At 42.0% G+C, this 26,201-nt stretch overlaps 3 protein-coding genes and 1 non-coding gene across 6 annotated transcripts; 2 read left to right on the top strand and 2 right to left on the bottom strand.

The window, feature by feature from the left end:
* Window positions 1–3,603: 3,603 nt before the first annotated feature.
* Window positions 3,604–11,911, bottom strand: rbm14a (RNA binding motif protein 14a). 2 transcript variants are annotated; one of them, XM_070843576.1, is made up of 9 exons: window positions 11,895–11,911; window positions 11,053–11,232; window positions 9,668–9,852; window positions 9,234–9,413; window positions 8,995–9,104; window positions 8,526–8,807; window positions 8,199–8,425; window positions 7,588–7,989; window positions 3,604–4,473 (listed from the first exon to the last, which is right to left on the bottom strand). In XM_070843576.1, exons 2-9 carry the CDS (start codon window positions 11,211–11,213, stop codon window positions 4,470–4,472), a joined length of 1,551 nt encoding a protein of 516 aa, XP_070699677.1. In that variant the 5' UTR covers window positions 11,214–11,232; window positions 11,895–11,911; the 3' UTR covers window positions 3,604–4,469. The 2 variants fall into 2 exon arrangements, with proteins under 2 accessions (XP_070699677.1, XP_070699676.1); XM_070843575.1 differs by lacking the exon at window positions 3,604–4,473 and having other exon boundaries at window positions 6,933–7,989.
* Window positions 11,912–12,458: 547 nt separating this feature from the next.
* Window positions 12,459–16,465, top strand: LOC139213206 (ras and Rab interactor 1-like). The gene is made up of 6 exons (XM_070843849.1): window positions 12,459–12,555; window positions 13,209–13,412; window positions 13,532–13,652; window positions 14,215–14,287; window positions 14,498–14,589; window positions 15,092–16,465. Exons 2-6 carry the CDS (start codon window positions 13,209–13,211, stop codon window positions 16,306–16,308), a joined length of 1,707 nt encoding a protein of 568 aa, XP_070699950.1. The 5' UTR covers window positions 12,459–12,555; the 3' UTR covers window positions 16,309–16,465.
* A 458-nt stretch (window positions 16,466–16,923) lies between these two features.
* On the bottom strand, window positions 16,924–26,005 carry dpp3 (dipeptidyl-peptidase 3). 2 transcript variants are annotated; one of them, XM_070844154.1, is made up of 19 exons: window positions 25,825–26,005; window positions 24,695–24,853; window positions 24,437–24,581; window positions 24,201–24,290; window positions 23,871–24,008; window positions 23,391–23,465; window positions 23,055–23,145; window positions 22,627–22,757; window positions 22,213–22,343; window positions 21,995–22,053; window positions 20,909–21,103; window positions 20,695–20,807; window positions 20,519–20,611; window positions 20,344–20,406; window positions 20,131–20,255; window positions 19,325–19,445; window positions 18,833–19,012; window positions 18,198–18,360; window positions 16,924–17,855 (listed from the first exon to the last, which is right to left on the bottom strand). In XM_070844154.1, the coding sequence occupies exons 1-19, from the start codon at window positions 25,968–25,970 to the stop codon at window positions 17,707–17,709; spliced, it is 2,367 nt and encodes a 788-aa protein (XP_070700255.1). In that variant the 5' UTR covers window positions 25,971–26,005; the 3' UTR covers window positions 16,924–17,706. The 2 variants fall into 2 exon arrangements, with proteins under 2 accessions (XP_070700255.1, XP_070700256.1); XM_070844155.1 differs by lacking the exon at window positions 25,825–26,005 and adding an exon at window positions 25,535–25,634.
* On the top strand, window positions 25,852–25,933 carry trnas-gcu (transfer RNA serine (anticodon GCU)). Its single transcript has one exon. It is a non-coding gene; the product is annotated as a tRNA-Ser (tRNA).
* Window positions 26,006–26,201: the final 196 nt, after the last annotated feature.

The following is a 26,201-nucleotide window of genomic DNA, read 5'->3' as shown; positions in this document are numbered from 1 at the left end:
TGAAGTCCTTTACACTCCAGAAAAACTGGATAAGGATAATTATCGCGGCATATGTCTCTCCTCTACTTGGAGGAATTAAAGACATTGCTAACACAGATGGGGTTTGTTAATGCAGTGTTAACATTTATGGGCAGGACAGCTAAAGGTCAGCTAAAGCAGCCAAATGAGGATCAGACTGTCGGAAAGCAACTGAGGGTAATGTCTGTCGATCACAAACCTAGTAATGCCTGCAGTGACGACATACAGATTAATTCAGACAGCCAGAGACGGGGGGCTTTAATGAGACGTTAAATGTTAATGTGGCTTTTCTGGCAGATCCAAGGTCAAGTTAGACCCACAGACAGACGATATATATATATATAGCACAAACCTTCAAAGAGGGGACAACGCTCTGCTGCACAAAAACCTAAAATCATTGCTGGGATGTACAGTTGAAAGGGGCAATAATTGATTGGGGATGAAGTCGTTTTCTATTGATTGTGTCTGTTCTATGTACATGTACTGTATGTGTGTTTGTGTGCACATGCCTTCCCATAGAGATAAACAGGGTCATGTTCCTCGGTTAGAGATGAAAGGTCTCTAGTGAGCTGGTAGCGTGTACTAACCTAGCAGTGAGTATTATTGTGACCGTGTCTCAGTCTGTACTACCCAACATCAAATTAAGGTGGCTCTAGGATCACTCATCTGCTGAAAAACGCAAAAAAAAGAAGAAGCCCCAAGTCAACAGACCTGGAATCTCAAAGCGAATCAAAGGCGACCCTCTCCAAACAGCTGGAGCTGCACATGCTGGTGATTCCAAACAAAATCGTCAGAGAATTGCAATTGTACGGTGGTGCATCGTCATGATTCAACCTTGAACTGTGACCGCTAGCTACGCAAAAAACCAACGTCCCTGCAGCTACGACTCTACTACCAGCAGAGCAAGACTTCACTGTTAGAAACCGTCGCCCAGCAGGCAGATGTTCTCTGAGGTTTCTAACCTAATTAAGAGGCCAGCTGACATTTGGATATCTCCTTTGGAAAATTGTCGTTTCACTCTCCTCCATCACTCGTCGTTCCCAGTGGTTTGTCTTTCTCCGTCAGCTGAATGCTCTTTTCATTGTCCTTCACTCCCACGACGCAGCTCGATCCATCCTGGGCCAACCTCTGACTGTTACTGTGTCCTCTGTATATAGGTAATGCCGTTCATGTGTTTTTAGACGTGCTCTCTCTGTAAAGTGATCAAAGCCCCATTGGATGACGTACTGTACGTGGGACAATTTATTGCTGTATCTGTGTTTGAATGGTTGTATTTTGAAGGTGTCATCATCCAGGGATGGGTGGGTGGGTGGGTTTGATGTTTGTGATGTTTGTGTCCATCTTGAGGAGGAAGGGAGTGGGGTTTGGGGAGGGATGGTGGGGGGGGATCAAGGGTAAACTATCACAACTGGTCTATACCAAGAGTGTCTTCATCGAGGAAGTGGACAGGACAGGGTCTGTCCTCTTCGAAACAGGAACATTTTTTTGCACCAAAGTCATCATCAAAGCGCAGCTTCTTCTTATTCAAGGTCACTACGGATGGATGATATCAGAACTCAAAAGGATTTTTTTGTTCTTTTATTTTTCGAGACAAAGAAGTCTTTTTTTTGCATGATTAAGTGTCGTCTTTTTATTGGCTTGTGTGCCCGGTAAAAGCATGACCATTGTGTGAACTCTCACTTACCGGTGTGTTTGGAAAATGTTAAGGAAATTTCTCCATGAGATTTTTTACTTACCTCTTGACATGAACGTTCATTGACATTCATAATCAACTGTTTTACAATGTAGGGTCTGTAACTGTTTGAAGGATGCCTCGCATGCAGAAATGCAACTTGCAAGTAACCCATCAAACTTCAAACCCAGTTACCATAACTGCATCTTTGTAAAACACCATGGATGTCAATGCCAGTCATCACCTAGCTAGCTAGACATTGCAGTCTTGTAAAATCGCTCTTTATTAAAGCGTTGCTATTTTCAATACGTGTGTTTGAATGCTCGCTCCTTTTTCATACTATGCCAGCAGCATCATGGGAGGTTGTGATTGGAAGTCAAAGTACTGTAATATGTGTTTGGTCTGGTCCATGTTGTGTGGTGTTTTTAACGTGTTTGCCCAGTCTTGTCCCGTCTATTGACATCAACTGGACTTATTCTTTCGCAGTCATCCTCTAAAGCATGGACTGGTTTCCTGAGACCATGCTTGGAAGACGCTTCAACTTTATATTTGAGACAGTTTTGGCAAACAAGGCCAAAAAGTGTACAGACCTGGACAAGGGGTTTTGAGATCAATGACAGTCTTTAACCCCACCGTTAAAGCCCAGATGGGTAAAGTGTCCAACAAACCGTAGCACGCCCCATGTCCGATAGTATGTACACTTTATTTTTTGTAGAATATAGATTATATAGCAAGAGCACTCTTCCCCAACTTCCCTCTCCCCTGCTAAATGTCATAAAAGCTATATGACAAACTAGAAATTACAGTATTGAATCTGGGGTTGGATTTCCTAAAAAGCATCCTCAGACGAGTTTCTCAGAATTTGCAGTTTGAGAAAAATCTATGCGAGATAGTACGCAATCCTTCTACCTGCACTCTAACTTTACAAAAAGGACATAGAAGGTGAACCTAAATCAGGACGTACATAGAACAGTTGGTCGCTTGCAGTCTTGTATTTTCCACAGCTGAAGACTCCCAGGACCATAATCTACGGCAGTGTTTCCCAAACCTGGTCCTGGACGCCCACTTCCCTGCACGTTTTAGACGTTTCCTCCACTCCAATACACCCGATTCAAACTAATGTCATTATCAGGGTTTGATGACAAGCCGATCATTTCAATCAGGCGTGTTGGAGCAGAGAAACATCTAAAATACGCAGGACAGTGGGCCCGTCCCCAGGAGCAGGATCCTGAAAAACTGATATACAGACTCAAGTGTCAGCAGATACTCAACTCCCTACAAAATAGACCTTTATAATCATCACTGAAGCTACTTCACTGACTAATCTGGCAGCTGGAAACCAGACTTACATGTTACAGGGCAGAAACTGCATTTCCATGTCATTATGCCAATGAAAGGCACATGATGTCTATGCAGTTTTACGCTCCACCCTTCATCCATTTACATACATAGGCCTACTCATTCACTATAGTACCTCAGTATACTCTCAGTATTGCATATACGGCATTCACTACACTCATTCTGAACTCTAGTGTCCATCTGTAAACTGTTCATTGTTGTTGAGGGCATGAATCTCAGCAGTGTCCATGAAAAAGTCTTGTTAGCAGGGAGTGAGGTTCCATACCTTCAAATTTCTTCTCATTTTCTTTTTTTTGTATATCAAAGTGATTGAATTATCAACAGGTTTGGATTGTTATCAAATTATTTGTTTTTATTTGAAAAGCATAGGTTGATGTTTTTGGAAGAAATCGGAATAAAACGTCATCTGATGCTGAGCTCTTTAAGTTATTTGGTGACTCCTCCATAAACACTTTAAAGTCATAGTATATTAATTTGCTGGCACCTGAGCATGTATTCATGAGTGTAATACTCCAGGAGTAATATCCTTAAATATTCACACAGAGAAGTTATAGTTCAGTTGAAATTCATTTATTGATAATTAAACATTTCAAAGAACATAGGACAAAATGTCATTTAAAACAAAATGATAATTGTGTTCATTGTCATTCATACAAGTTGAATGTGGCATCAAAAATCGTTGTTTTAGGGGAGAGGGGGAGTCGAGCGTTGAACCAGCAACCGATCCTGAGCCACGTTATTCAACTCTGAAATGAAGGGCCTACTGATGTGCTCTTAAGCAAGGCACTTAACCCCGAAGTGGCCCCAGGGGCGCATTTACAAAAACGAAAACAACCCATCCTACCTAAATGTCCCACGTCCAGCTGTGGCTGTGATTGCCTGGTACTCTTGAATGACAGGCTGTTAGACACGGGATGCACTAACAACGTGACGGCTTCAGAGGGGGGTTCTGATTTAGGCTAAAAGATGGTTTGCGTGTCCTCCAAATCTCTGGCGTTTGAGCGGTCAGTATGTTGGGAGCAGGAATGTATGAGCAGAGTATGTTTGGGGAAAATGTAGGGGTATGATCAGGAAAATCAAAAGCAGGGAAAAAGGGTCATCTCCCATTAAAAAAGATGGGGGATCCATTTCCAAAAAATCTGAAATCCTGACAAATAAAAATCCCTGAAGACAGGTAAGGAATGAGGAGTATGGACACCGGTGTACCTGTATGTGTGTGTGTGTATATGAGTGTGTTTGTGGGTGTGTACGCGTGTTTCGGGGAGGGGCAGGAGTGTGTGGTCTGAGTGTTTACCTTAGTGGGGGGACACCCCATCGTCCACAGCATTTTCAGGCCTAACGCTGCTGTTTTCCCCATCCCACGCTACAGCTGCGTGTGGCGTACGTCCAGGGCAAGGGCTCAGTTTGGCTCCCTCCCACTCTAGCTGCAATAATCAGCAAGAGGAAGAAGGTGGCTGGAGCAGCAGCAACAACAAGGCATGCAACTAACAGTTCACATGGAGAAGGTGGAATAATGTGGAAATTTAGAGAGGCTATGTGTCACTTAAACCTTGCAAAGCACTACCAACTCAGGTGGCGATGAGAAATAGGATGAGTGAGTAGTGTGTGGTACAATCACGAACGGAGCAACTATTGTAAGTCATATAAAAAATAGAGGTGGAATCAGTGTGCATTAGTATCATTTGCACTTATAGTCTGCTTTAAATGAGTAATGCAATGAACCCAAGTTAAATACATCTAGATAGAAGTGTGGAGATGTCTAGGTGTGATATGAGAAAGCCAGTAATCCTGTGTCAAAATGATTTTGTGTTTCTGGTGAGATCGGAAGAGGGAAGAGGAAAGGTCATCGGCTTTTCTCACTGGTGCTCGGGAAAAAAAAAGAAGAAAAAAAAAAATCAGCAGCCATTGCTAAATCCAGAACAACCTTCATATTCACCTGCAGCACCGTCACCTCATATCCACCCAGTCAATAATCCTACGCACATCACCAACACGCCGCTGCACAGCATATAGCGGGGAAAAAAAAAATACACTTGTAACTGCTCTCAGCTCAATGGTGAATCACTATTTTCTCTTTCACTTCAAATCATATGCGATGTTGGATTTTGCAGCACGTTTGGTTCACACACCCACCGCTCACTACACGACCATGACGGTAGTCCTTTACAGCAACTGCCACACAAACAGGTAGCGCCTCTTTCTTTAACAATACAACTACTCAGCTGTCCTACTTAATCTAATCACTGTGTCCAACTGTTCAGGAAGAGATACAATCACGTTATCTTAATATTAACAGTCAATCTTACCATTCAACCAAATGTTGGTTGGCATTACTTGTTTGGTTTAAAATATGTTTTAAAGTATTTACACAAGTACCAAATTGTAAATTTTCTTGTATGAAAACTAGCTCAACTTTCCCTCTCAGTCGCCAATGGTTTCCAATGTGGGCAGAGGCATGACAGCAGCTGATGAGACTGGAACAAATGCTAATGATAGAAAATGTCAAAAAATGAATTGGAAATTGGCCAAAACGGCTTGCTGCCATTCCTCCGGCGTTTATAAATTCAAATATGTACAAAACCAACAAAAACAACTCTTCAGCCTGAAAAATATCACAAACCTGGGTTCAACTGAGAATGATCTAAAATCAGAGAAGGATGGGGATGAGTTCAGCTCCCTTTTCACACAGAAAGCTCCGATAGCAATTCAACACAAAACTAAAATAGAAAGAAAGAAATTTGAATAACTACAAAATAATATAGAGAATCCGTTATTACGTTTTAGAGTCAAACGCTGATCTTTGACCAAAAACTCTGAAAGGGTCTTTAACTCCTGAGTGGGACTTTGGTTTGTTTCATCTTGAACCGTTTGTGTAGACCTCGACACACACAGAGCCTGGGCTAAGCAAGGAAGCAAATGAAAGTTAAATTATGCCAAATTTATGACTAAACCATGCCAAAATTATGCCAAACATCCAAGTCATGTACTGCGATTTCATTGATGAAGACTTTGCTATATTTTTTGCTGTTGTCATTGAAGTCAAATGTTCACACATGGCTATCGCCCCTTACTATGAAACTTCAAACATGCCAATAACAGACAGGTATTATCCGTCACATGATAAGCAAACGCTCCCAATTAAACAGGAAGGCCTGCGTGGACTACACATTTACTTTGTAGCCACTCTTCACACCTTGAAAACAACATCTAGGCTCAAGAAAACCTTTAATGCCAACAGGCAAAACACAAACAAAGAATCATTTTATGCTACAGAGTTAATGGGGCTGCAACATAATCTAAGTGACATGCTTAACCTTTAGTTTCAACAAGTCGAGTTCTGATTACTGCCATAGCAAAGATTTTCATGACCCAAACTTGAGGGGCAAAAATGCAAAATCATCACTTTGAGTAGGAAGTGCTTGATTAGCACTAAACCTGTCAGCTCGGTGAAACCAGCCTGAAACATACGCATGAGACAATCTGGTCAATTAACAAACATTCCCAATCTTTATACAAAGAAGGTTCTTCAGTAAAGGCAACAAAAACATGACTAATGCACCATTCAAACCCAATTTCCCCTTCGGTTCCGCTTTCTCTTCAGGTCGACATGTATTACTAACCGGGCAGTTAAATGTCTGAATGAACAGTCTGGCTATTACAAAAGGGTCAATGCAGCTAAATTAGACAAAGACCTGTTACATACTCCACAAAGGTGTTCTTTCGCCAGCACTAGTGTTTGGCTTTGGATGTATATTTTGAAATTGTTATCATATGTGCCTGCAGAAAGTTTTCTTTTAAAGAAGTAAAAATAGGCCAGAATGAGATATTTGTTTTCTCCTTTTGCCAGGACACCAGTACTGTTTGAATGGAAATGAAATGTTTGTTATTTAATAATTTAGCAGTGTTTTTCATTCCATGGCCTATGCATAGTCATAATGCAGTTTATGATTAACTCGTGAAATTTGGACTGTGCATTTTGCTACACAGTTTTTCATGAAAATATCCATTTTGTGCATTTTTTATGTAGAGCATATAATAGGCCTTGATCCAAAAGGCTTCTTCCTGTAAGATCCTACTCTGGCCCGTGAATCAAACTTTGTCTCAAGAAACGCTTCAGCTTCTTTAAAATCCAACAAGGAACCAGAAACCACAGAAACTGTGAATGCCTGAATATTCCAATATTAGCTGCACAACTTATCTCCAAAGACCTTGTTGACTTGTCGAGTCACCCACTCAACTCAACAATTAACTGACAGGCAAGCTAGTTAGAGACTAGGTTATAATGGAGAAAGCTAAATGTGGAGATGCTTCAGGTTTAAAGCACATTCAAATTACAACCCTGCTCCCTCAATGGTTTTCCTCTTTAAACTGTCCCTTATGTAAATACACATGCATACACACGCACGCGCACACACACACATCTGCAGTGTGGAAGAAGTGTTTGGGGGTAGGACTATCGATATGGGGGTTCTGGCGTGTGGTAAGGGTAATCATGGCGCTGGGGCATGGGTTGCCCGTGTGCGGGTGTCTGCTCATACGGTGTGGATGTGGAGTAGCTTCCCGCTGCTGCATAAGCTCCCGATGAATCATAAGCTCCAGATGCCCCGTAGTCTCCAGATGTGTCATAACTTCCTGACGAGGCATCGTAGATCCCAGATGATGCGCTGTAGCTCCCTGTCGAGGCGTTGTAACTTCCCGAAGTGTCATATGTCCCCGGCGCTGCGTAGGCTCCCGATGCGGCATAAGTTGGGGGTGCTGAGTATGTCCCTGGGGGTGGAGGGACTGTGGTGGAGTCCTGTGCTTGTGTGGTGGCTGGTGGAGGTGGAGGAGGTGGTGGGGGAGGATTGGTGTAGGCATACTGGAGGTATTGGTACTGTTGCTGGTACTGCTGTTGGTACTGTTGATATTGATGCATTTGCTGGTAGTACTCTGAGTAAGACCTGGAGTGTAGTTTACAGTCAAAGAGGTAAGAGGAAAGGAGAGAAGAAACAAAGCAAAATTAGTTTAAATAATGTCAATAGCCATGTGGATGTTTATCTTTGTAATCACTTCATTGACAAGTGCTATTACAATACGAGTAGTTGGAAGCAGGCGTAACATGATCATTTATCTTCCGTCTCTATCCTAAATCAAAATGTGTTATGTGTACCTAGCAACAGGATCTGAGCCCTCAGGGGTGCTAGTGGCAGCTGCAGGCTCCTCAGGTGCTCCAGGTGGTGTCGGCAGTAGGGCGCGGCGTTTAGGTCGTATCTGAGCGAAGGAACCTGGAACAGGGTCAGGCAGGAGGGGGGCTCGATTTCCCCTGATTGGACTGCGGTCCCGCTCATTTTCTGTAGATGCTGATGCCTTTCTCCCTGCCTGCTGCTCTGCCAGAACCTTTAATTCAAAATATGCCAGTAAATATCCATTAAGGCACAACACCAAAGTATACATGAAGAACATTATACATTTTTATTTAAATAAAGGATAAAAAGACCTTCTGTCCTTCCTGAAAGAACTTTGCTCTCGCTGCCTCGAAAAGGGTTGTTGGATCTGGTCCGCCCTGTGGCTCTACTTCTTCAACAGTGGCAGTGGGTCCAGGATTGTGATTGGCCATATCTTGATACACCTGGTCAGCAACGGCTCCATACACCTGGCTGGCAAGAGCGCCGTATATCACCCCATCTGCTCCTTTAGCACTTGTAATGCCCTTCAGAGCAGCGTAAGTGGGGTCAAAGGAAGTGGTGTTGTAGAATGAGTTGTGGACACTTTGTTGAACCTGCAAAGTAAGATGAGACACCACGATTTAGTTTGTAAAAGGCTGAAAATAAGTCCACTAGGAAATGTCTGTGCCAATTCTTAAACTCATGGGGTGTTACATTTTTTCCACAGCTGCCTCGTTTTCCAGACATCACAAGTTGGAGGTTTTCTGAGATAGTTGATGCCCTGCTAGAGAGCTAACTCACTTGTATGGGTAGTCCAGCTGCGGCTGCTGCAGCTGCTGCTAATACTGCTGCTTGACTCTGGTGATGCTCTAGTGACGGCGGTGGTCTTGGAAGAAGCCCCTCTCGGCCACCTGCAGGGAGAAAAAACGCAGAAAACATGATGAGGACATGGACATGAGCTGTCTGGGGCATTTGATTATAAACAAAACACTATTTATCCGCATCACAAATGTATACTTTATCTCAATCTGCTATTACACCTGAGTTGGCTGAATTTCCGCCTGAAACAAGCTGGTTGATCAAAGGTTGGGCTTTGGACAGCTCTACGGCTAACTGACGACCCTTGTACATGGTCCCGTTGAGTGCCTCGATAGCTCCAATGGCATCCTCCTTCCTCTCCATATGCACAAACGCATAGCCAACATTTGAGCATAATCTGGCTGTAGAGTACACAGAAAGCAGGGAGATCAGGGTTAGCATAAGGCATTGATTTCAAAACTACATTGTCACTTTTTGTTTGGCAATGAGAAAAGATTCAACCAAGATCTGTTCTTCCAGAAACCAGAACTTGTGCAAACCTGCTCATTTTATTTCATTACAGATCAGAACTTCAAATCTTAAGTCTGACTCAAATTTCACAAGAACATATATCTGGGTTGTACTAACAGTGTTAGTGGAAGGCTTTCTAACTCACCTTTGACTTTATCACAGTCTAAAACTCTGCCAAAGCTTGAGAACAGCCCATGCAAGTCATCTGCTGAACATGTTGCGCTGAGGTTACCCACAAACACTTTAGTGGAGTTAGGTGGGCGTGCACGCGATTCCTCGACCACCAGGGGCCTGCCTCTGTACTCTTTGCCATCAAGATGTCGTATGGCCCTGTGCGAGTAGGAACAAAAAACATCTGTCATAAGCATCAGGCCTACAGCAGATGATATGTTAGCTAAGGTAGAAAAAAATGAATTCAACAATCTATTAACTAAAAGATTAAACTAATATTTCCCAAATTACACCAGTCTCTTTGTTTTACTTGTGAATTTATATTTCAGTGGAAATTTCATTCAACAACCTGTAAATAAACTTTAGAACCCAAAATATAAACCAACCAGGCCTGTCAGTTCTGTTATGCAAACTTTACACCTTTATGAACTTCTCTAACTTTGTTCTTGAATCGTTGGGCCTCTTAATTAAAGAGTTTGGTCTAGACCTGCTCTTTCATGGAAAACTTCTTGAGATAACATTTGTTGGTGCAATATACATTTTAAAGATTGGTTGATTGATTGATTGACTGATTGAATGTAGTCTGTCAGACATTTTGCAATCAGAATTCTAGTTGCCTTTTAGTCGTGTAAAATAGTACTCAAAGCTAATCTAGGTTTTGTTGTTTTTTCAGCTGTAAAAAGGCTACTGCTGTTCTATCAAAGACAATAAGAAAGGACATGCTGCTATTAGAATATTATGAGCATAGATCAGGACAAAGTCTAAAATTATTCCAGCGTCTTAAATACAAGTACTATCTTTATTATATGACAGTAAACAGAATACCTTTGGCTTGTAGACAAAACAAGACATTTGAAGCCGCCATCTTGGAAAAGCATACCGTACAACTAATCCAATAATCAATCAAAGTAATCTCTGGTTGAAGCTTGAATGTATATGCTTGTAACTTATAAAATGTATAATAATGCAATACTGATGCACCTTTCTGCAGCTTTTTTCATATTAACATTAGCATATTGTAATGTATATGTACTTCTGTAGTTTATTTTTTCTACCTAAAAATACTTCATGTGTATGCATTTTACTATTCATACGTCCTCAGGATTAAGCTAATAGTAGAAGCAACAGTTGTTAACACACAACAGGTTTAACTGAATAGTAAGATTTAGAAACTTACTGCACTCAAAATTACACATGATGAGCAAAAGTGGAAAGAATTACCATTTTAACTCTGCGCTTCAGTAGATGTTTGTGTATAAAATGTAATATCCACATGAAACTTTATCCCCCTGACATGCATGGATATTTCTAGAGATAAAAGTCATTCATGTCTAATAGTGTTGATGAGCAGTTGAATACCTGTCTGCCGCCCCCTCTCCCTTCAGGGTAACAAAGGCATACTGTCTGAGCAAAGAGCAGGTGTTGATCTCTCCATATGGGGCAAAGAGCTTGGTCAGCTCGTCGTGAGTTGCATCTAAAGGAAGATTCCCCACAAACAACTTCACGTTCTCACCGCTCATCTCTGTATCAACCAGACATCTGCAAAAAGAGGAAATTTGGTTAAGTTTGATACTTTGAGTAATGCTAAATATTTAACATTGCGTGGTGAATATCAACACAAAATTTGCGTTTTGGCAAAATTCAAAGTGGCTCATTATAGTTGAGTTCAGTCAGGTGTAGTGATCTTTAATGATCTTGTCAGATTGTTAGTAAGATTTGCCGTCATGACATTGCTATCTGTTAACTGGCGCTAGCTAATCAGGTTTTATAGGCTAAGCTAATAAACCGCTAGCTTTCGCGGCGAAAATAGCTACCGTGAAGTTAGAGGCAGTCGGTGTACCTGCTAGTTTAACTAGCTGAAGCCACAAAAACGACGCACAAACCGTAACGGTATCATAAAACTGGTTGTATGGTCAGATCCAAGTTCACTTACACGACCAACAGTTAGCTTAAAAAAACAGTGACATTACTGGCCATTTTGTTAAACGCAAACACTTACGATGTGGCTAACGCTAGCTAATGCTAAGCTAGTGGTTTCATCCTACTGATTAAAAACGTTTGCTTGAGCTTGAGCTCCGCCACTGGTACGAGCTACGATAAAGTATTTTTTACTACCGTAAATCCTGCCGTGTTTAAAAATCTCTACAAAAAGGAGGAAAAGCATTAATTGTGGCAGCGCGGAGGCTACACAGACTTCTTACCCAACGCGGTCCTGGAGCTGTATTTCAGACGTCACTTCCGGCTCCGGTTTCATGAGGCGCGCCGGCAGCCACGGGGGCGCAGTTTCATCAGGTTTGGTTCATGACACCACAAGTTCACAAAGTACACGGCTTTAATACCACACCACATGTGCTACCATATTATAATTTTCAGTTATATTTCCGGCCCGGCATAATAGCGTTATTACACTTACACATGCTTCCCAAAGAAAGCGTAGTTAGCCAAAGTTAGCTAGCTAGAACTTACTTGCTACCACTACTCTGAAAAGGAGAAGTTAAAAGTTGTGTTGTACAACTATTTAACTTTGTTGTTAAACTGTTTTTAGCATTAATATGTCGTAATAGTGGTGGCACTGTAACAGGTATAATGAGGAAACACAAAAGTTTTTCATGTACAGTAGCAATTATGCTACTACAACATTACTATTTTAATTAAATGACTGCTAATCCTACAACAGCCATAGTTATTATCTTAACTACAACACAGATGATTAAGTTTGTTGCTCAGGACATGCAGTATAATGACACAGGTATTTATTTCCAGGTGGGAGGAGAGGAGGAGCCAACTAAATTAGACATCTACGGATCTAAGAGCACAGGTTATGACAGGCTGCAGTGGGAGAGAAGTTGACTTTTCATCGAGGTAAAGTTGATGGGAGATTAAGGAGCATGCCATCATAAAGTGGAACCGGAGGAGATTATTTAAAAAAAAAGATTGTACAAGGATCGGAGCAAAGAGGTAAACAACGAGCCTGCTAATGTTTAAACGTGGCTGTCGCAGTTGACACGATGTGTGGTTGTACAGCAGGAAGACTTTGAGTTTGAAGAGGAAGCACAGGGAAGTCTTACAGGAATGCTTGCTGCGGATACAGACAGATGTTGACATGTAGGCTGCAGCCAGACAGACAGATCTTCTTGATATGTTCATAGTTAGAGCCTTGAGACAATCGTATGATATCCAGTTGTCTTTATTTTTTAATATGTAATGTTGCATCATCTTTGTGCGTCTATATTTTGAACGTTTGTTTCCCATCGCTGCCTGTTTCATTTAAGCTCTGTCTGAGCTACTGCACTTTACCAAGTCTGGACTTGCTGTCCCAATCCAGGCAGATTTATTACCCAGGTGTGTGTCTGTGTGTGTGCAGCCATCCTAGCCCTCTTCCCTTCCTAAATGTGGGCCACAGGGACAGATAATAACCACCTATAGTGTGCAGACTCTATGGGAGAGCATGATCAGTTGCAGGGCAATATTAACTATGTGTACTTTTTGTTGTGTGTGTGTGTGTGTGTGTGTAGATGGCACAGCAAGAAGAACCTCTGTATGATTTCCCGGAGCCCACTCAGCCTTCAGAGCGCAAGTTTTTGGGGCATAAACGGGAAAGGGGCTCTCTGAGAAGCATCAGTGTACTGGACCGACTCCTGCTCACAGTTCCTGTCTGGCTTCAGCTATCAATCAACCCTGCCACCGCTCTGCACATACTGCAGAGGGAGCCTCCTGGGGTCAGAGCCACACACACATGCATCACTTGTCTACGTGTACGCACACATAATCCATTTTTTTCTTTCCACGTCCTGTGCATTCACACACAAACTCAGTTGTCAGTTGTGCTGTCCTGCAGAACTTCCTGGTACGCAAGTCTCGCACATCTCAGAGAAACGTGCTGTGTGTCCGTCTGGCGGATGACAGTGTGCCATCCTTCGTTCAACAGTTTGGAATCAGGGAGGAGCCCTCCACTAAGAGTGAGTTTTTGACATTTCTGTGTCTGACCCCAAACATTTAGCCATGTAGGCTGAATCTGCCTTCTCTTATAGTAGTTATTAGTAGTAGTTAGTAATAGTAGTCTAGTTCTCATCTGTGCATTTATTGAATTTGTATGAAATAAGACACTACTTTGGTTACTACAGCAAGAGCAGAAATTCGACACATTTTCACAGGCTGAAAACAGAGTATTTGATTTTTTAACTTGCTGTAGAGTATAGCCAAGCCAAGATTGTGAAGTAACTGTTCCTGGTTTATTTTTTGTTTATTTTAATGCTGAACTGATTAGAAATTAATCTATTGAATGTCTGGAATGTATGAAATCAATTTAAAAGCTTATGTATGCTTTATAAAATGTATTGGCACGGTCCTTTAACGCGGCTTTGCTCCAGTATTACACAGTATTTACACATGATTATATATAACTTTCAGTCTTTAAGGTATTTTGATATTCATATGCCGACACACCCAATATCCTGATAAATAAGACCCTAGAGGCGATACAACCACGTTGTTCATACAAAACTACCCCTACTCCCCCAGCTCTGTCTTTGGAAACTTCAGGCATCAGCTTTCCAGATCTCCCAAGACTAATTTCCTTCTACTGTGTCAGCAGGTAAATATCTTGTTTTACTAATTTTCATTTTCTTCTGCTGGTTGTGCCTCCTTCATAATCTCATTTTTTTCAGTTTTCCTTCACTTCCTCTTCAGTATATTATCAGTTTTTCCTCTTTTTCTACATTGATCACTGTCAGTATTTATTGTTCTGCATGAGCTAATGTTGGTATTAATGATATATATATATATATTTTGTCTGTGTTATCAGAGATGTATTACCATTCCCCCTGGAGCTTCCTGAGGCCATTGCAAAGGCAACGTCCCACAAAGAGCTCGAGTCCATCTCACATATGGGAATAGGTTGGTGAACACGGCTACTTGTTCCTGGCAGCAGATTTTGTAACTTCAATCTCTAGTACATGGACCTTAAAGGGTTTATTTACAGGCGCACACGTACTATAATACAGTAAATACTTCCCAGCTGCTGGTTAACAGACAGGAACACTAGAAAAAGTGTCCATTGAACGATCAGTAAATAGATATATAGGTATATATTGATTGATTTTAATGTAATAAAATATATTTCCCAAGATATATTATATATATACAAAACCACACAAAAAAACACTGTATTATACATGAATGTGACACAATTTGTAGAAGTTGCAGTTTGAAAGCTGTCAGTAGGTGATATTTTTTGCACATCTTGTGTGTTGTCATTTTTAAAATTCGTTTTGTACAGTTTATGAATTTATTCATCTTACAAAAGGAATATATGGTAATTGCCCAAAATTGACCTATAAAGCAGGAATCACTGTTTCACTATAATGAAAAAACAACAAACATCTGTATTGCTTTCTAGAATTCTGGAGTTCCCACCTAAACATTCGTGGGCCACGGGAGGCCCCTAAGCCTCAGAAAGACAAGGAGAAGAAACCAGACCCTGTAGCTCCAGCCACACCTGCTGCTGCCCCACAAGTTGCAGCTCAGCCTGGTTCAGCTCCCCAGTCACATTTAGACAACCTGCTCAAGACAGCACCAGAATCAGACACTGCCACCAAACAATCAGGTCCAGGCCCCACCCTGTTCCATGAGTTTTGTCCAATCACGACGCGCAGCCCCAAAGAGCTGAACTGTGGCTCTGGCTTGGGTGCTCTCTGTTTCATCAACCCCCTTTTCCTGCAGTCCCAGAATGCTTTGTCCAGGCGGCGCATGTTCAAACGCAGCCTCAAGGTTCGGATTTCCACAGAGACATCAACCTTGCTGTCGCCCCCGCTCTCTCCTCCTCCTCCACCACCGCTAATGCCCAAAACCAAAAGAAAATGTAAAAGCCAGAAACAGCCTGAGATGCAGGAGCAGGGGCAAACACAGATGGAAACAGGCCAAAGCAAAGCTGGAGTCAGGGAAGAGGCAGCAATAGCTCAGCTACCATCAGTAATAGAGCATCTTCCAGATGACTCAGACTACATGCAGCCCTCTCCAATGATCAGTTCCTCCCATTCTCCATTACTCTCTCCTTACCTCTCCCAATCGGTTTCTCCCATGGCCCCTCCCCTTTTCCCCAAAGTATCTCCGTCCCTCTCTCCTTATGACTCTCCCAGTGCTTCTCCCTCTCTCTCACCTTATCAATCCCCATCTCCTTCTCCCAAGGTTCCCTTTCCCCTCTCTCCACAAGACTCACCCAGCGCTTCGCCCTCTCTTTCGCCTTACCAGTCCCCATCTCCTTCTCCTAAGGTCCCCTTCTCTCTCTCTCCCTTCACCTCTCCATGCTTCTCTCAGCTGGCAGAGCAGATCTATCACACACCTGCTACCCCCTCAAGACCCGATCAGCGAAGATCAGAGAGGGAGGCTGAGGAGGAGGGAGCAGGTGAGGATCAAAATAAGGATGAGGATGGCGAGACAAATGAGGGACTGCACAAAATGAGGGAGGAGGAGGAGGAGGAAGTGGGTCTGGTGTTACTGATGAATGCTGCTTCTTTAGGTGACACAGACAGCTCCAGCTCCTTCAGCAGTCTTGAGGCGGCAGGAGAGACTCCACCTCACTCACCGCACAAACAGGACAATGGTACAAGCCTCTAGCGAACAAACATTTTAGACTGTGACTGAATTCCGTTGTATGATATCATGACACAGTGTAGAATTAAGTACAATAGAAGAAAACTTTGAATTACTTTAGTTTTACTAAACTAAATTTTAAAAACTATTAAAAATTTTAATGAATGAATTGTTCTTACCTGACAGCCATGTTTATCATCATCAGTATTTTCTGAAAACTAAACTAAATTGATAATTGCAGAGACTTAAAACCGAGTCAGGTAGTCCATCACAAATAACTGTTTGTATAAAAAAGTACAATAAAAACCATTATCAACATTGTGAACCTGTTTCTGCTGTTGAGCTGGCTACCTGCAGGCGTTGCATTCAAAACTGTAGGACAATGTACATAACATGGGACGATGTGAACCAAAATGTTGATTCAAAGATGCCTTCTACTTTGATAGAGTAGAAGTTGAGATTTCAGCTTTGGACTGAATTTAACAATTCCTGTACCAACGAAAGTCATACTGCAATCATTGGGGTGATTCCTTATGTCATTTAAAAAAAAAAAAAAAAAAGTCAAATCTCAGATTATGGTTGTATTTCATAAAAATGAAATGTGTGACTGTCCTACGGTAGAAGAAAATACCACTAAGATTTTATCAAACAAATTTTATTTGTGCAGATTCAACCCACTTCTTACATACAGCTTTTTTCTTTTAAGGCTTTCCACCAATATTTTATACAGTCAAGTAATCCATAACTTCTTTATACCAAACCTGGCAACAAAAGTAGCGAAAGTATTATTTAGTGTTACAGTCAACTTTAAGCTGTCATGGCAGCTAATTAACAGTCTTAACCTGTCAAACCATCATCACCAAGGCTGGACAAACATTTAACTTGATGGACAAGCTGTAAAGATGAAATCGATTTTAGCTAAAAGTTGACCATAAACATCAAGAAATAATTTTGAGCACACGTGTTATAATGATCATTTTGTAAAGATTTGGATTTGAAGGTGAACTTTTTGACTTTACCATGGTAAGAAAGTGAAAACTACCTTCAGTCATTTACATACATGAACCAGGAACCATTTTTATTGTCAGGCAGCATTGGTTTAACTGACAGTTGTCAATATGTCTCATTAGGAAAATGAGCACTTTAAAAAGTGATGGTCTCGTTAACTATCAATTAATTATTTGTATCTGATCCTGTTATCAAAGTGGTCCGTGGCTGGAAAGCTGTGGCTGGTGTCTTTGGCAGATTTATTCTAGTCCTATGGCTTTATTTGAAGCATGAAACTTTAGTCTGTTGAGAAGTGTCTTCTAAAAGGATTCGGATCATTTTGCAGTTTTTGTGTTTTAAAGTCCATAAAGATCAAATCAGTTTTGTTTTACATGTGGTTAGGGGGGGGGGGATTTCAGTAGGTATTTTTGAAACCTATTGAGGTGACCAGCACAGCATGTCTGATTTGCTCATCTTCAGAAGTTCAGCCTCCAGCTGCTCCGGGTCGTCTTGGAAGCGCTCAGTGAAGGAGCGAATCAAACCTGCCGCGCTGCCTTCGTACTCCACCAGCTCTACGCTGTCCCCTGGAAATCACACACAAACAAACTCAGTGTCAGTGTAAGAGTGTACGAATCCTTCCACACGTGTACAATCACAGTCTGTAACTAGAAAGGTTTGAGCAATAAAGTATTATTTTTTTTTTTTTAAATGTCATTTTTAATACAGATTTAATAATATCTTGTTATCAGGTATCAATTAAGTAGTGCTCATGTAAACCTACTTCAGACTTTACAAATGAGCCAACTCACTGGTTTTTAGGCACCATTTTGTAGCAATATATACCTGTAGTCTTACAAATAAAACTTAAACAGGACCGGGGTGTTTCAGGTCATGCGAAACAGATGGGTACAGATGCAGGAACATACCGTTGATTCTGGAGTTGGCCTGGACAAACATCTTGCGAGCTTCCTTCCTCAGTAGTATCGTCTCCCGGAGACGCAAGAAGTTGTGGGCACCGCTGTCGCCGACTGCGGAGTAGCCGTCATAGAGAGCTCTGCCTCCTTCCACATCTGCTGTTGACTTAAGGACCTAAAAATAGTGGAATGGGGTTAGCAACATGTTGGGTGTAGAGAGAGAAGATTAATGATTAACCACGCAGAAATGCAATGCTAGAGTCACGTGACACATGAATTAAAAGTAGAAATTAAAATTTAATTTAATTGAGAACACAGAGATCTGAGAAGTTGGTTATTTGGGTGGATTTGTTATTGTGAATCTTACTTTTGTATTTTAATTACAATTTACAAATTAAATTTTCTTGAATCTACCCTGAATTGTTAGAGCTATAAAACACAAGAAAAAAATAGTAAAAACTGTCCACCACAAGTTTGCTTTATTTCCATTGTCTGCAGTAGCTGCAGATTATCTTCTGCTGTTTGACTTACAAATAAATCCACCATGTGGAGATTCCAGTATGTTCTTTTTCAGCAATTGTTGCATTCTTTTCAATATCACATACTTGTTATATGGGATCTTTTGTCTGCCAAAACTATGGATGTACCTGCAGTTTACGAAGGAACCTGTGGATGGCGTCCTTGCCCACAGTGTGGATCTTGCTTCGGTCCAATGTGATTCGAGCATCAGGCTTGCCGTCCTGTCCCGTCGTTTCCTCCAGGCCCACCAGGCCCTCCCCGGCCTCCAGCAGAACACGCAGGATCACGAAACGAGCCTGCATGTGAGCCTGAGACAGACAGACACACACACATACACATGACATACACTGTATACATCTCTTGGCACTCGTATAAACACAGACAGACTTACTATAAGCTGTGTTATAAAACAATGCAGAGACGTAGCGTTGAGCCAGTCAGGCTGTAAGAAACACATGCTACATGGTCTGTATGTTGACTTGTCTTATAAACACAGTTCACCCAACACTATGCATCTCTGAAGTTTCATATAAATCAACGTTGTGACTCATTATCGCATGCAGCACACCAGTCCAAGTTAAGAGTAAGGGAGACGGCATGTTATGGAGCAGGCAGATTACCTGTCTCCAGCTCTTGCTCTCAGATGTGTAGAACTCCAGGCCCAGCAGTCCAGCTCGGACCATGCTGAGCCAGTTGACGTACACCACATCGTCAGCGTCCTGGCCCTCGTGGCCAAAAATACTGGAAAACAAATACACAAACACACACAGACAGACAAAGAACAATTAACATGCTGATCTCCCTCATGGCCCTCAGCCACAAATCACATTTTCCAGAAATAATAACCATTATTCCATTCCAACAATTGTCATTAAACCAGCCCAAATGACATGATGATTTCCCCCAAAATGGCATCAATTAAGTGTGAAACTATGTGTTTGTAAATCGCTTCCTGATTTTGTGATGGTTCCTAATTGTGACCCCAAGTCACTAAATGTTTTTTCGACAAAATAAATTTGGGGATTTAGAGGGTTTGGACTTTTGGACCAGAACAGATTCTGGGAGTGTATCTTTAAGTCATCTTAAAATTTTAAAGATTAATCATAGACAAAACAACAAAATGCATCTCTAAAATTTACATCTATCAAAAAAAAAAAGTCGATCGAGGAGCAAATTACAGCAACAGTTTGCAAATGTAGAGACAATCCAGCGAGCCCTTTAATCGTAAATAACACACAACACGAGCAACGGCAGCAGCTGTCTGTTGGCAGAGGCTCAACGGCTCGAAGATGCCTCGGATAAGAAGCACATGCTCCTCCTTATCCTCATTCTCCAACTGGGAGTGATTAAAAAGGCAAGCCTGTAAACATGTAATGTATAGCAGAGACACACAGCGAGTGCAGGTTACAAGCAGAACATGACGTACCTGAGCACTTGCTTGTTGAGACACAGATAGAGTCCGACACACTCGGCTCGGCATTCCTCATAGGAGGAGGCAATCGTGGAGAATTTACTGTCCCACGTCTCACTGCCCCGATACCAAGTGGACACCTAAAGAGAAACACTTACACCATCAGTCTGTTGTTGCCATCTGAATGCAGAATTAAAAATAGGTGTAGACACACACACACAAACTTACAGGTTCTCCGGTCTCTGGGTTGATCACCTTACTCTTATCAAAGTTGAACTTGCCCTTGTCATTCTGTAGGAAGAGATGGAGCAAAACACCCATTCAGCATTCATGTGGCTATAAATGATGTAGGTTAGCTCTCTGACGTTGATATGAGTGTACGACAGCGGTATCCTTGACTCACCTCGACAAACAGCTTCCCACTTCCATGGCCCAACAGCTCATGAAGTCCAACCTGCACCTCGAATGATGGGCCCTTCCACTTGATAAACAAATCCTAGTGCACAAACACACGGGAGAATGTGTAATTACTGGAGTGTGTGAGAGAAACAAGAGCTGGCGTGTAGGAGACTCTGGTACCTTGTCCTCCTCCTCCAGGAAGGTGAGTTTTTCCTTTTGCGTGGCATAGGCTACAGCCAGCACGTTGCCAAGTGACACGTTTTTAAAGCCCTCCGACTGTCTGATGTCATCATCTGCACACAAAGACACGCAACCGATATATTGTAAGACATTAAAAGTTAAATGAACTGAACTTTGTTATTTGACAAACACGTCCATGTCTAAGTGTACATACAGTTGGGGATGTTGATGCCAGCTGGTATTCCACTCCCAGCGAAAGTGAGAACATCCAGCGAGGTGAAGTCCGGTTTAAGGAAAGTGTCCTTCTCAAACTCCTCGGGCCAAGGCAGCTCAGGGAGCAAGACTTCTGCTGAGCTCACCAGTTTGGCAAAACGCTCACTCATCGCCTTATTCACAACTGCCACGAACCCTGGAAGCACCCAAAGTAAAGTTAAAAAACAAATTTCTGAATAATCATAAAGAAAGGGCATAATATAAATCCTCCTATAATTTAAATTCTTAACACATGGATACAAGGTGCCATTTTTGAGGGGAATCAAACGCAGCATTTTCACTGCAGCAACTTTCCCCAAGCTCATGCGTTTCCACCGCAGGGACGAGGGTCTAAACTAGGATGTTATTTCACCCCTAAAGAAGTTCCTGTTCAGGGGGGCTTTTGGAAGTGGGGTCTTGCAGCAATGACCCTTTTCTAATTGATGCTTGTTGCATTTTATTTCAGACACCATTTTTAAAAAGGCAGAATGAGAGTGATTTTCCTAAAAAACAATGTATGGATTTATACATAAATAATCCAGCCAGATTACATGGCTGTCTCCTTCCAGAGCCACACACACACACACAAGACAGGATAAAGCTTCACTTCGGCTACATTCACACAAAATCTGGAAAGTAGTTTTTATCATATAGTTTGCTCTCGCTAACGCTGCTCCCTCTCTTTATTCAATCTCTATCTTAACAGGCATAAGGAATATTTCCTAGTTCCTAAAATAGAAATTAATAGTAACATGTTGACCACAGACTTGGATTTATGGCAGAGCACTAACTTAATAAGTTGTGTAATATTGTGGCATTCAAGGTATGGAGCACAGTTTGTGTCCTCCTAAAATCAATGTAATTACTTCAACAATTAAAGAAAACCTCCAAAATTACTTACTGGCATTAAAAGCTGCAGATATCTACCTAAGTAACTGTTTGAAGCAGCTCCGTAACAATGGTAAGCTCTGCACCACAGCAATAAAACCCGGAGAGCACCGCTTGAATGCCAATTAATATCGCTGTTCTTAATCACCACAGTAGTTACCTTCAAACTCTCCTCTGGAGCCAAATGGGTCTCTGTAGCTCTCTATGAAGCCTATGTAGCTGAGAGGAGGAGAGAGGGAGGGAGCGATGAGGAGTACAGTGAAGAGAGAGAAAGGTTTCAGAGGTTACTACACGAGACTAGATGCTAGATGACTGAACAACCTTCAATGTGGACAGTCAACGTGTTCATCTGATGTCACTCTGGCTCAGTGGGCTCACCTCTCAACAATTGGTCCCTTGTCTTTGATCCAGTAGCGCGAACCCTCTTTATGGGCTTCAACTGAGCCCAAGGTGAAGCTGCGCCCGTACTCCTCGAGCATCTTCTTCTGGTTCTCATTGGCAGCATAAGCCTGCATTAAGTATTTGGAAACAGGGCAAGAATGTCAAAAGTGGTACTGTGGCAAGAAGATCATTTTCATTTGCTCCTACACTCCTCCTCGAGATACGACTCCATTATTGTTTGGCCAATACTTTCACATTCATTTTAACTTGCAATTTTAATATCGTCTGTCATTTTGGCCTCTTTTTCTTTTACTTTCAGGCGTCTTAATGACATGTTATCAACTCCGACAACTTAAATAGTACACTTCTTTGGGTTTTTGTTACACTGAAATTCACACATTTTGCTCTCACCTGTGCTTGTTGGAGGTAATAGCTGACTTTCTCCATGAGAGCAGCATAGTCTCCCCTCTTCACAGTGAACTCTTTGTCTTCATAGCTGAAGCTGCCGCAGCATGACTCGCATTCCCCCTCCACTGCACAGTCTGTGAGGCAGTTGTGTCATTTAGTCACGGACTGCATAGCATCATTAACAACATTCGAGAGGCACGTTATCTCGTCACATCCATTTTTCAGCAATCATAATGCATTTGAGTTCACAAGCTAGAGCGTCTCTAGCATGACATATGGAGTCTGCATGACACGTGATACATATTAAATTCTGTGTGCCAAATCTGTCACAAGTGCATTATAGCTGGTGAACTGCAACGTAAATTTGTAAATGATCACAAATCTTATTGTGGTTGTCACGTAAATGTCATTTACTTTACTGTAGTACCGACCTTTCTGCACAGCTGAGGCCAAGCGCACCTCGTAGCACGCTTTACCTCCGTTTTCCTTCTTAAACAGACGGGTGTTGTAAGCAGACAGTTTCTAGAGACAAACCACAAGAACACAGTGAAGAGTAAGTAATCTGTAAGACACCACAGAGACAGGATGAACCGTCAAAGTGGACGGCAGAGGTGAGATTAAGAGAAAAGCAAACTGAGTGCAACAAAGAAAGGGAATTAATGTCAGAAAGGAGTAAAAAGAGAAACATTAAGCACAGAATATTACAAAAGATTGGGGAAAGAACAATGGGAATATGAATATTTATTTTAAGTGTGAATTCAGCTTACTTTAGAGTCAAGGAATTTCTGAGCCAGCTCAGCATCCTCCAGGCAGCAGTTTCCTGAGAAGTAGGTGGTGATTCCCTGAAGAAAAACATAGCAAAAATACTTCATGAGCCATACATTTTCTCATAGGGGTCACAGTACTGGGTCGCCTGTAGTTCTTCCTGAAGGACAACTGATGCTGTTGGCAGCCAATCTGAAGACACGAACATGTAGAACATTTAACTTTCTACTTGAAAATATTCAATTTGTCTGACACAAGTAACAGCTCAATAAATGAGAAAAGGAGGAAAGCAGAGAAAGAACAATTACTGAGGGCTTTTGGATTAGAACATACATATCTGCCAGAAAGAACAACCCTAAGCCTGTGCTTACAATGCAGAATGAGAAATGCCCTCTCAAGAGCAGCCCTGACGGCACATTTCATTAAATATTACATGACAACAGTTTTGCCTAAACTCTGTATTGAATTATACAAGATCCCACCTTGTCTCCCAGCCCCAGCTGCTTCTGTCTGTCTTCCAGGGAGTAGATGAGACATGAGCAGCTGTCCCACAGAGCCTCCATCTCAGCGGGCTGCTCCTGAAATGCCTGGCTGGCAATCACCAGAGCTTTCAGCTTGTCCTGGGTGAACATACCACAGATACAGACATCTTGAAATATGCTGCAGCAGTTAGAGATCTGTTGATTCAACATTGTGGAAATTCTTAACTTTTTTGATGGGGTTGTTGCATTACATTGTGTAGGTGTTAATTTTATTGGGTCCCCTCCCTGTAAAACGGTTATAAAAGCAGGTGTCACAGAAGATTTTCTCACCTTAGGTAGATTTGGGATGAACTTGGTGTCTCCAAAAGACTTGTAGTTTCCCATATTGGCATACAGACCTGCTGCATACACCAAGAAGGCCTAAAATTAACACAAAAGGAAAAAATGTGTTGCATAGCACAATGGATATCTTAACACATGTTTGAATGTGTGTGTGTGTGTGTGTGTGGAAGAAATTGTGTGTGAAGACAGCACCAGAAACAGCCAAAGAAACAAAGACTGCGTACCTGGTACTCTTCAGAGCTGAGTCCAGCTGCTGTGGCCACCTGTTCCAGCTGTGCAGGAGTCTGCTTCCTGAAGATTTTCTGCAGCAGGACAAAGATGTTTGGCGACTCTGGGGAAGTCTGCAGCAGCACTACCAGGCCACCATACCTACGACAGCAAATGTTTATTTGGCGAGCGCAGCTTCCAACTCTTCAGTAAACAAAAGTTCAATTCCATTTAGCATCTCTATTGATTTCTATGGTTCTTGACTTGCAACGTACCAAGCGGCGCGTGACAGGTAGTGGGCATACATCTTCTCCTGAGGTGAGAGCAAACGGAAAGCCTCGCCGCAGTCAAGTGCAGAGATACCAATGTCATTTGGGAGGTAGTACTGTGAGTCCACCATCTTTAGGCTGAGGTTCACCACTGATGATGTTGAACTGAATTAGGAGAGGGTAAGGGAATTGGGGAAAGAAAAAAAACACGACAAAGACAGGGATAGATGAGGTAGGAAGTTGATGGGATAGGAAAGAGAGGTGAAAGAAGTGAGATGAGTACAGTGTGGAACATAAAGATAAATTGTTACTGCAAGTAATGATAAGTTAAGCTTGTGATACAAACAAAGGTGAAACCCAAACAAAACCTTATCAAAATTACAACGTTTCATAGACAAACAGGAGCTCCTGAACCTTGATCGGCCATGGCTCAGATTCAAGAGGAAGCGATCTCCTAAAATTAGAGAAGCCAGTTTTTCTGTTTCATTTTCTATTGAACAATTATTGATTTAATTAAAGTGAATCTACGCCGAAAGCAATGTCTTCCGCACCCCGTTTAAATTAGCTGCATACTAACAGCAGGGCAACATCAAAACTGCATGTTTAAGTAAATACTGCAAAATTACTACGTTTAGTCTATAGGCTACTTCAAACAGCTAACTCAATGTGACGCTAGCTACTAGCGTGCGTGCTAAGCAGGCTGCTAAGTGATTGGAGCATTTAAACACACAACCAGGCAAACCATTAAGTCGCAAATACTATGCAACCAATTCCTAAGTGTGATTAGCTGATATTAAGTTCATCTCGAGAGGTATAAAGGTGGATACCAAGTTAACAGCTTGTTACCTTGTATTCTTCAATAGCTCCGGCGAACGTCAAATTGCAGTCTCACGCTGTACACTTCCTGTATTCATTCAGCGTTAGCCCCGCCCCTCAACCAATCACAGAGCGAATATTGTGGTCGACAGAAACACGAACCAATCATGAAGCAGCTGCGTCGGACTTTTCGACACACGTCAAGTCGTAATTCGATATATGAGTTAGCTTGAAAAACGTCCTTTCAACGTGTAAAACAAAGTCACAAGACACACACAAACAATTCAGAGTAGTACGCTCATGCAGCCATCAATAATTACCAATGTCTCCACACGCAGGGCAGACGGGACGAGGTGGCCGAGTGGTTAAGGCGATGGACTGCTAATCCATTGTGCTCTGCACGCGTGGGTTCGAATCCCATCCTCGTCGGAAATCTTTTCCATACTCGAAGATACCTCAGCATCATAGATCCTGTTCACACCCTCAACATTGGTAATTAACATTGGTCACACTACCGGAAGTTGTGACACTTGTGGGTAATTTTTTCCCCTTACCCTCAATAGTCTCCTCCTCCTCCTTCTCCGACCCCACCCCTTCATCTCCTCCCCCTCCCCCTTTTTACTCTAGTTGAAAGTGAACATTTGGCTTTAGGTAAATGAGCATCTGTATTTACACACATTTTTACACTCACACTTAA

The sequence above is a fragment of the Pempheris klunzingeri genome, chromosome 14 (assembly GCF_042242105.1).
Source record: "Pempheris klunzingeri isolate RE-2024b chromosome 14, fPemKlu1.hap1, whole genome shotgun sequence".
Lineage (NCBI taxonomy): Eukaryota > Metazoa > Chordata > Actinopteri > Acropomatiformes > Pempheridae > Pempheris > Pempheris klunzingeri.
Note: the sequence above shows the minus strand (reverse complement) of the source record. Positions and strands in the feature narration are given on the sequence as shown.

Bases quoted from the DNA above. Each gene is read 5' to 3' on its own strand.
- rbm14a (XM_070843575.1), bottom strand. From the start codon at position 11,213: ATGAGCGGTGAGAACGTGAAGTTGTTTGTGGGGAATCTTCCTTTAGAT. The intron at 9,853-11,052 runs GTATTCAACTGC...CTACTCGCACAG, and splicing joins GGAGAGGGGGCGGCAGACAG to GGCCATACGACATCTTGATG. The intron at 9,105-9,233 runs GTGTAATAGCAG...TTCTCCCTGCAG, and splicing joins CGGAAATTCAGCCAACTCAG to GTGGCCGAGAGGGGCTTCTT.
- dpp3 (XM_070844154.1), bottom strand. From the start codon at position 25,970: ATGATGCTGAGGTATCTTCGAGTATGGAAAAGATTTCCGACGAGGATG. The intron at 22,758-23,054 runs GTCGGTACTACA...ACTGCCTCACAG, and splicing joins GGCCTCAGCTGTGCAGAAAG to ACTGTGCAGTGGAGGGGGAA. The intron at 20,407-20,518 runs GTGAGTCAAGGA...CTCTTCCTACAG, and splicing joins GTGGGAAGCTGTTTGTCGAG to AATGACAAGGGCAAGTTCAA.
- LOC139213206 (XM_070843849.1), top strand. From the start codon at position 13,209: ATGGCACAGCAAGAAGAACCTCTGTATGATTTCCCGGAGCCCACTCAG. The intron at 13,413-13,531 runs GTCAGAGCCACA...GCTGTCCTGCAG, and splicing joins TGCAGAGGGAGCCTCCTGGG to AACTTCCTGGTACGCAAGTC. The intron at 14,590-15,091 runs GTTGGTGAACAC...ATTGCTTTCTAG, and splicing joins CATCTCACATATGGGAATAG to AATTCTGGAGTTCCCACCTA.